At 34.5% G+C, this 9787-nt stretch overlaps 1 protein-coding gene across 1 annotated transcript; it reads left to right on the top strand.

Annotated features, from left to right (window-relative positions):
- Positions 1-3508: 3508 nt before the first annotated feature.
- Positions 3509-8612, top strand: LOC114711571 (protein CWC15 homolog). The gene is made up of 7 exons (XM_028895986.1): positions 3509-3822; positions 6763-6866; positions 6967-7008; positions 7147-7234; positions 7671-7764; positions 8008-8108; positions 8210-8612. Exons 1-7 carry the CDS (start codon positions 3692-3694, stop codon positions 8331-8333), a joined length of 684 nt encoding a protein of 227 aa, XP_028751819.1. The 5' UTR covers positions 3509-3691; the 3' UTR covers positions 8334-8612.
- The last annotated feature ends 1175 nt before the right edge of the window (positions 8613-9787 follow it).

The raw sequence follows: 9787 nt of genomic DNA, 5'->3' as shown, positions 1-9787 counted from the left end.
CCGCTTTTTAATATGATTTTCAGGGGTATCATTATCTTTAACCTTACCCAAATTGGTTCCCATGCTCAACTAAAATGGCTTCCCACCAAATTTGGTAGGATCCCATTTTCCTTTGTGTAAAGCAAAATCTCGTACCAACAAAAAATGGGTGCTTGCAAGATAGCGCCACCAAACACATCCCACCACTAGAAAATTTGAATTTTCCAATTCCATCGCCACATTTTCACTCTACCAAATGGCCCCCTAGAGATAAAAGAAGATTATGAATGGTTGCAACACTGACAAGGGAGAAAGCAAAGACACAATGACTAACGACAAGGATAAAAATAGCCACTATTCCTCTTCCATTCTCTCCTCCCCAAAACCATAACCTTCCACTCCTTTTCCTCTCTTTCCTCCCTTTCTTCCACTACTACGATTGTCCCCTTCTCTCTCTCTCCTAGCACCTCCTCATCCAACTTCGTAATCAGCTTGCTACCAGTGACTCATGCCAAGCCAACAAAAAGACTCCCAGTGTCCTCCTCATTTTCATTGGTAGTGGTGCTCAGGAAGACAAGAAAGAAAAAAAAAAAAAAGGTAAGAGTACACCAGTGACCAAATTGGGAATATCACAAATATATGAGGATAAACTGGTCAAAAAAAGTTGGCTTCCCTCCAAATAAACCCCAATTTGGAGGGGACCCTCCAAATAAACCCCGATTTAGAGGGAACCAAAATGAGGGTAAATGAGGGGCTCCCCTCTCCTCCAAAATTTTCAACCAAATGAGAAGAAGAGATCATTTTCCCTCTTCTCTACCACTCTCCTCTCCAACCAATCACACCCTTAGTATTTCTAGTAATATATCTAAATTTCGAGAATCAGAGAGGAGTGGGAAGGTCTCAAGGGGCCTATATATGAGCTCTTGATAACCTTAAACAAATAGGTATACTAACTTTATTTTTAATTTCTTAAGTTAGGTTTGGTTGAAGCGAAACTCGACAAAAGGAATGGATGTCACACAATTCACCCGACGGCCATGGCTCAAATTATTCACTATAATTTGCCAATTACCCCTGGAAGAATACATGCAAGGGAGTCTTGGAGGGTTCTTATTGCTAGGCTAGTGAGATACTCCTTCAGTCCTAGATGTAAAACTGACTGTGCAATGTAAATTACATTACAAAATCGGTCTTACATTTAAGACCAAAAAAGTAGTACATGCAGAAGTGAAAATATAATTATTGACTCTTCAAATCTTACTAATTTAAGTCTATTTTGAATATATTTGGGGAGTCATAAAAGCAAAAGTGAAAATATTTTCATGAATTGGCTAAAGAAATTAACTAATGATATCATTTGAGTACAAGAAAAATATCAATAAGAAAATGACGAAAAATTGGTAATAACTAGATCCTGTAGGTTTTTTACTCACAAATGCTTATTGTTGTTATGTGCACATGAACATTATAAGCAAGTAGGAAAGGAGTTGATGAGCTAAAAAGTCAAGCTGAGAAGATCTATTAATGCCAAGGTATATGTGTGAGGTGCTATGACTCTCTGTTCTAAGAAAAGAAAGCAAATTCTCTACCGCTACGGCATCAAAGTAGAGTGTGAAGGCACTTTATGCAGAGAAATGAACAAGATTTTGACGACAGGAGTGCCGCGGCAACTTGACGGAACCCAAAATGTAGAATTTTGGTTTTTTTGACATAAATTGACCTAGAGGACCCGATTTGGAGCATTCTAGATGCCTTTCAACTTAGGAAATAGAGAAAGTGGTAAGCAACACGTTTGAGGAGAAAGAAAAAGCTAGGATTTGATGTTTTGAAGAGATTTGGGACGTCAAACATTGGTTCTCTTTTCTTTCCCTTTCCCTTTTTCATTTGTAATCTAATATGGACCAAAACACTTGTTGTAGTTGTGGCTTTTTTAGGATTATTAATAGCTAAACTCTTTTCCTTAGTGTTATTTTGAACCTTTGTATGAATTGAGACTCGTTTACTCCTTCCTTTTAACATTTACTGAATTTATGTGTTCAAATTTGCAATTTTAGTTATTTTACCATTTTGGAACAACATAATTTTAAATTACAATCTTTTAAATGATTTCACTCAACCTAATTAGGAGCACAAGTGCTATAATTAACCGATTTTTGTCTTAGTCCTCGTAGGAATGGTATTTTTATGCTACTTACGACTTGTGCGTTTATGGTTTACGCTTGACGGAGAATAATAATATAATAATACACATAAGTATTTCAGAGAAGTTATGTAACATATGCTATAATTAATAATTTTTTAACTTTCTTAATTTATCAAATTAGTTAAATAGATCTTATATTAAGAATTGAGAGTGGTATTACTTTAAAAAAAAAAAGTCAAATTGTTTGCACATATGGTGGGGAGTAAATATTTTTTATGGTAATATGAGTTGAAAACACTACAATTATGATTTTGTTTTTGTTTTTTTTATTTAGATATACTAATGCATCTTTAAATTGTGATTTTCGAATTTGTTAGATAAGCATGAACAATCAAGGGAAAATTTAGTAAACTTTCTTAGCAGTGGATTAATATCAGTCAACTCCTACTTTATTTGACTTGCAAATCACTGAATGTATGTTGCAAATTACTGAATTCTTATTACAAACCATTGAATTCTTGTTGTGAATGGTCGAAATTGAGTTATTTATTTATTCACCCATAAAATTTACAAAGATTTACAACTCAAATTTAAAGATTTACAATAAAAATTTAGTGATTTTCAACACAAATTCAATGATTTGCAACTCAAATAAGGATATTTTTGTCTTCTCACATAAAAGATTTAAGTCAAGAGGTGTGGTGAAATTTTATAATTTTTTGGGATTAACTAATATTAATTAGCTACTGAGCGGGTTTATTAGGATTCTCTGATGTTCCTTTTCCTCGTTGAAAAAGAAAACATACTCAATGACTATAAACAAAATTACCATGAAAAAAAATTCAAATATAAATTTCTCATAGTAAATTATTTTTATTTAAATTTCACTTTGACGATAGATACATTAAATTAAGTTATTTTTTCTAAAAGTTAACGTGTAAATTTATTTCAAAATTTGTTTATACTAAGTATTCTTTTTAAATACAAATTTATTTTAAAAAATTAAAATTATAATAATATTAGCCCTTTATTGTGGAGAAACTAATCTTAACTATTGAAATACTAATATAGATTATTAATATAATATTGTTATGATTTTAATGTTTTGTTCACAAAAATTCTGGGTGTCTATGAAAACTTCTTATATATATATTTAGATAATTATAATAAAATTAAAAAAATAATTATAAAATAAGTTATAAAATTATTATTATTTATTTAGAAAACTGTTATGATTGTTATTAGAATTTTTAAATAATTTTGTCATGGCCCATGGGACATCTTACAAATTTTCTTTTTGTTTTTTTAATTGAATCGGCACAGGCCTCCTTTTTACCAAGTCGTTAGCCGAAAGACCTCGAACCGCGCCGACGTAGTTCGATCTAAAAGGGCTGGACCTGTCGACGCGGTAATTGTATTTTGTTAATCGAAAACGCTGGTAGGGTTCGGAGTTTGCTTAGAGGAATAGAAGATATAGAAGGGATTGCATGTGAAGATTCGTGTGATCCGTTTGCTTTGTGGGAAATTGGCCCTTGATTGTTAAAGAGAAGTAGCTGGAAATCAGAAGCAATGACGACCGCAGCTCGACCTACATGGGCACCTGCTAAAGGTGGCAACGAACAAGGTGGTACGCGAATTTTCGGTCCTTCGCAAAAGTACTCATCCAGGGACCTTGCAGCCCATACCACCCTAAAGCCCAGGTAGGTTTTTCTTGTGCCCTATATATTTAGGCTTCTATATATATATATTTGCGACGCTTCTTCGTATTATTGGTTTCTTGAAATCGAAAGGAAATCTGAGGAATTGGTACTGAGTTTCATGATTAGGATATCTTGTTCTGTTTGGATCGTAAGATGGGTTAGATTTCCTCGCTAAAGGGATAAAGTGACTTGAAAGGTTGCTGTGATCTTAATTAATTGTTGGGTTTTAGTTGCTTGACCAGTTAATACCCTTCTACATTTATTTGTCTCTTGAAATCGAAAAGAGATCTGAGGAATTGGTGCTGAGTTTCATGATCAGGATATCTCTTTCTCTTTGTCCCGTAAGTTGGGTTAGATTTCCTGGCATAAAAGGATATAAAACATAAATCTGAGGAATTTTAGTTGTTTGACCAGTTGATATGCAATTGAAATAGTTTATTTAGAGAAATAATGTTGCTAGAGGCATCGTTCGGATTATGTTGTGAGAAATATATTTCAATTTGAAGTACGTACTGATATGGCGGTCATGGAAGCTCAATAAGGACGCTAATTTAAATTATTTGAATCAGCTATATCACTATCTCTAGTACAAGTATGGAACATTTTAATCAGAGGCGGTGCAAGGAAATTTGCTCTGGCATATTTGTTTGGTTTTTATTCCTTGTAGTAATGGGTTGAATTTAGCAGTGTAATTGCGCTAAACATGTCCGATGCTTTTCACATGGCCTTTTGGCGCCCCATTGATGGGAGCGCCTCATCATAGGCGCCTACGAAGTAATCAACTTATAAGTGTAAAGTTCAGAAACTATAAAACACAATCTAAATAGTCCAACCCAACCTATAATTTGTCATTTCTTTTTTCGAAAACTCATATGTTAATCAGCGATGACCCCATACCATTGATATGGGGTGTGGAAATACTTTAAGATGCACACACTTCAAAATTAGCAGGAAACGTACAACAGCGATTTATTTGTGTATAATGATATCGTTCCTTGTTTTTAGCGTTTTTTCTGCTTTTGTTTCGATTTCCTTTGTTTTTAGGTTTTAGTCCTTTGCTGTAAGTCAAGTTCTCTTGTCTCTTGAATTCAACAACAACAACAAGCCTTATCCCATTAGGTGGGGTCGGCTACATGAATCACACAACGCCATCGTGCTCTGTCAACAACCCAGTCCTTAGATATGTTGTTGACTAGGAAGTCTCGTTCAATGATCTCATTAAGCGTTCTTCTTGGTCTTCTTCTGTTTCTTTTTATGGGACTCCATCTTGTCTGATCCGCCCTTCTCATCGGAACCTCCAATGGCTTTCTCTGCACATGTCCAAACCATCTTAATCGATTTTCAACCATTTTCTCTTAGATAGGTGCCACACTGACTCTTGTTCTGATATTTTCATTTTGAATCCTATCTTTTCTTGTATGACCATTTTGAATCCTATCTTTTCTTGTATGACCACACATCCATCTCAACATTCTCATTTTTGCTATCCCAACTTTGTGCTCTTGTTTTCCTTTTATTGCCCAACATTCAATACCGTACAACATAGCTGATCTTATAGTAGTCCGATAAAATTTTCCTTTAAGTTTCTCAGGTACCTTCTTATTACAAATAACTCTGGTAGCTTTCCTCCACTTTAACCAGCTAGTTTGTATTCTATGAGAAACGTCTCTATCAATTTTCCTATCCTCCTGTATAATGGATCCTAGGTATTTAAACTTTGATACTTGAGGAATGATCTGCTCTCCTATCTTCACCTCCAAATTTCCATTGCCTTGCCTCCCCCTAAAATCACAATGCATATATTCTGTTTTATTCCTACTCAAGCGGAAACCTTTCAACTCCAAAGTCCTTTTCCATAACTCCAATCTAGTGTTAATCTCTTCTTTTGATTCCGCCATGAGAACTATATCATCCGTGAAAAACATGGACTTAGGGATTCTTTCTTGAATAGGTTCAGTTAGAACATCTAGAACAATGTTGAACAAGTACGGACTCACAGAGGATCTTTGATGTAGGCCAATCTGAATAGGAAAGTCTTTTGTCTCACCTCCAGGCGTCCTTACACTGGTAGTTACCCCCTCATACATATCTTGTATGGCTTTGATATAAGCAACCCGTACACTTTTCTTTTCCAAAACCTTCCACATTACTTCTCTTGGCACACGATCATAAGTCTTTTCTAGGTCAATAAAAATCATATGTAAATCCCTTCTTTTACTTCTATATCTTTCCAATAACCCTCTTAGTAAATAGATTGCTTCCAATGTGGATCTCCTTGGCATAAATCCAAATTGGTTTTCTGAAATAGAAGTCTCCAGCCTCAACCTATATTCCATCACTTTTTCCCACAACTTCATTGTATGACTCATAAGTTTTATCCCTTTGTAGCTTGCACAATTTTGAATGTCTCTTTTATTCTTGTAAATAGGAACTAAAATGCTTCTCCTCCAATCATCCGGAACTAAATTGCCTCTTGAATTCAAAAAAAAAAAATGATATCGTTCCAAGTTATATGTATCTAATTCTTTTTTCATACTGTATTTTTTCTTATTTTAACGCTTTGATTTACTTGGCATGCACCTTTTGAGCACCTCTTTCCTAAGGCGTTTCAGAGTTCTAGCTCTTTAAGGGCGCCTTTCGCCTGTGACTATCTTGGAATTTAGATAAGGAATTGGTCAGTGAATTTTATATGGTGTTTCTGCTTATCCCTTATTGATATTTGATCCTCAACATAAAGAGGCTTAAGTGGTTTTTACACCCCCCCCCCCCCACCAATGTGTGAGACCATTTTATACATTTAGTTGATGTTATGCTTATATATGTCATGTGATAAGACAGCTCTTTGCCAATGCCAATGGTGTCTTTCTCCCCTCCTGGCAAAAAAGAGAGAGAAAAAAAAAAGGTGTTCTCCAAATAACAATTCTATACCTGCCTTGACAGGAAAGAAGGGCAGGACACACAAGAGGAATTGCAGAGAAGGAACCTACGTGATGAGCTGGAAGAGCGTGAAAGGAGGCATTTTTCATCAAAAAATAAATATAATGGTAAAAAGATCATCTTAAATTGTTTTCTAAATTTCACTATGTCTATTTTTTTTAAAAGCAAATTCTGATTGTTTTGATTGTACTTTATGGGTTGTGACAGATGACAGGGATCGTGGAAAAGGAAGCCATCTCTTGTTGGAAGGTGTTATATTGATCTCTTTATGTTTATTTATAATTAGATATTTGTGCATTCTTTTTTCATGCGAGGAAAGATAAGCTAACATGATGTACAATTTAGTCTGTGTTCAGTCTTATAAGTTAATGGGATTTTGCTTTACAGGAGCAAAGAGAGAAACTGAAGATCGCATTGTTCCACGTAGTGTGGATGCAGATGATTCTGACATTGATGTCAAGAGTGATGATGAGAGGTTGGTAATCTTGCATTTTTTAACATCATCAGTCATCACTTTGTTTCGGGATGTTAATTTTTATTTTCACAGGCAGTTTGGATTTCTTCAGCACGATGGCAAATAAATTATTGTGTGCATGCATGGATTGCTAATGAAATTGATTAAACTTTAATTTACATATACGGTTATATTTGTAAATATATAAAATATTTCTGCAACAATATTTTTATATGCTTCTGTGAAATAACAGGTTGTTTTTTTTTGCGTATTTCTGCACTTAGTTTTGATCATCAAATTGGCTTTCTTTATTGTTTTGGTTTTTGGTCATTTGAGGCAATTCGGTTGATACTTTGGATAAGAACAAATGAACATTACACATTATGTGTTTATTTGCATGTCTATCGGTTGGATATTATAGAATCTCTTGAACATCGTGACTAACTTCTCTGGTCAGTGATGATGACGACGACGATGAGGATGACACTGAAGCTCTTCTGGCTGAGCTTGAACAAATAAAGAAGGAAAGAGCAGAGGAAAAGCTACGCAAGGTGAGGCTACTCTTTTTCCTCCTTTTGTTTCCTTGTACTCTTTCAAGTTATGCCATTGAACCTTTCTAGATACGCCTCTGTTTCGTTACTGTGCTATTGATGAATACAGTGGATAACTATGGGGATTGAAAATTTGAAACAAGTGGATGCGGTCTCATTATCTTAATTTAGCAACTCACACGTTTACTGTCTACTATTTCTTCTGGGTTTTAGTTCCAACCAATGTATATTGTCCCTGTGCAGGAACGACAACAAAGAGAAGAAGAGCTGAAAGTAAAGGAGTCAGAGCTTATGCGTGGAAACCCACTGCTAAATAACCCAACTTCTTTTAATGTGAAAAGAAGGTGTGAATCTGAGATCTAAACTAAAACTGAATTCACAGGTTTCTCGTGGATTATTGTGTTGGATCTCATTTTAGTTTTGTATGAACTTTTTCTCGACTTAGGTGGGACGACGATGTTGTGTTTAAGAACCAAGCACGAGGTGAAACCAAGACACCCAAACGATTCATCAATGACACCATCAGGAATGATTTCCACAGAAAGTTCCTGCAAAAATACATGAAGTAGATCATCGAGGCAAGAGCCACCTAGCAGTCGGTGGTCAGTGGTGAAACTCAGTGATGTACAACGTGTGTTATCTAAGTGTGTGACTCACTCTGGGTGAATATGAGAATCTTGATATTTACGCTTGGAATGTGATTTTAGCATCAACTCATCTGCATCTGCCTCCTGTATGCTATGAATATTTCTCACCTCCACTGTTTCTGTTCGTTTTTTTTTTTAATGGGAAAAGAATGTATCTGTGGATCAACCTTTCGTAGAAACAAGTTTATTTTCTATTTTTGATGCTCTTGCTTTTTCTTTGAGGGTCAAAACAAGGCTCGACCCTATGGTTCATAAAGCATTTCTCGATTCAGCGGAACGTGCCGATCACTGTTAATCGACTCGATATCTATAATTTTTTTTCAAATGGATGCTTTAATTATTTTAATTTATTTTTTGGATTAAGGTATATTTAACACCTTAAAATATTTTGTAGTGTATTTAACATCTTAAAGTATTTTTAAAGTACATTTGATATCTTTTTTTTTTGTGCATTGCTAATGGATGTATAAAAAAATACTTTAAGGTGTTGGATGTATATAAACAAATCTTAAGATGCTGCATGCATTAAAAAATAGTTTAAGGTGTGAGAAAATTTTTTGGGATGCTATATGTGCTTGATAAAATATTTAGGAAAGCTGGATGCAGTTAAGAAAATATTTTGATGTACTGGATGTATTTTAAGTTTTATTTTTTTGACCTTGATGAACATGTTGAATTAGAATGTACAGTTAATACAATTTTTGGTCTTTTAAATTTATCATTATTTTGGCTTTCGTCTTAAATTTCAAATCATAGGTCCTAATCCTTTAAATTTCTTTTTATTTAAATGATTAGTTTTTATAATCCAATAAAAATATAAACTATTTTATCTATTGAGATACCACAACTTATAATTTAAAATTTGAGAGGTTAAAACCCAAACGGAAGCAATTGCTCTCACCAAACGTAGAATCAAGGTCACATCTGTAGTCCAACTCAAAGAAGCGGAATGCCAATAGACACTGTAATGGTTAGCCATCGGGATTGAGTTCAGTTGCTTTTGATGATACTGAGGGTGTTTGGGTAAAAACAAAATCATGATTTTAAAAGTACTTTTACGGTATATGAAGTAAATATGTAGAGGAATTTGCCTCGATTTGCAGAAAAGTACTCCTGAAAAGTGATTTTGGGGTTATCTAAACACCCACTGACACCAAAGAATATATCAAGTTATTAACCCTATAATGTATGTACTGAGAAAGATCCAACTCTAAAAACACGCCTAAATGAAGTTCAGCGGCTTCCTTATTCCATTTCTGCAAGCTTTCATATATAGTTTTGTCAGCCTTCTTAGTTTTGAATTGAAGAGGCAAGCTTAGAGGTCGAATAAAATTACAATTAAGTCTATTATGCAGACTATATTAGCCTATCCTCTT

Source organism: Neltuma alba, unplaced genomic scaffold (assembly GCF_004799145.2).
Source record: "Neltuma alba isolate B1F8T4 unplaced genomic scaffold, ASM479914v2 tig00011299_pilon, whole genome shotgun sequence".
In the NCBI taxonomy this organism is placed as follows: domain Eukaryota; kingdom Viridiplantae; phylum Streptophyta; class Magnoliopsida; order Fabales; family Fabaceae; genus Neltuma; species Neltuma alba.
Note: the sequence above shows the minus strand (reverse complement) of the source record. Positions and strands in the feature narration are given on the sequence as shown.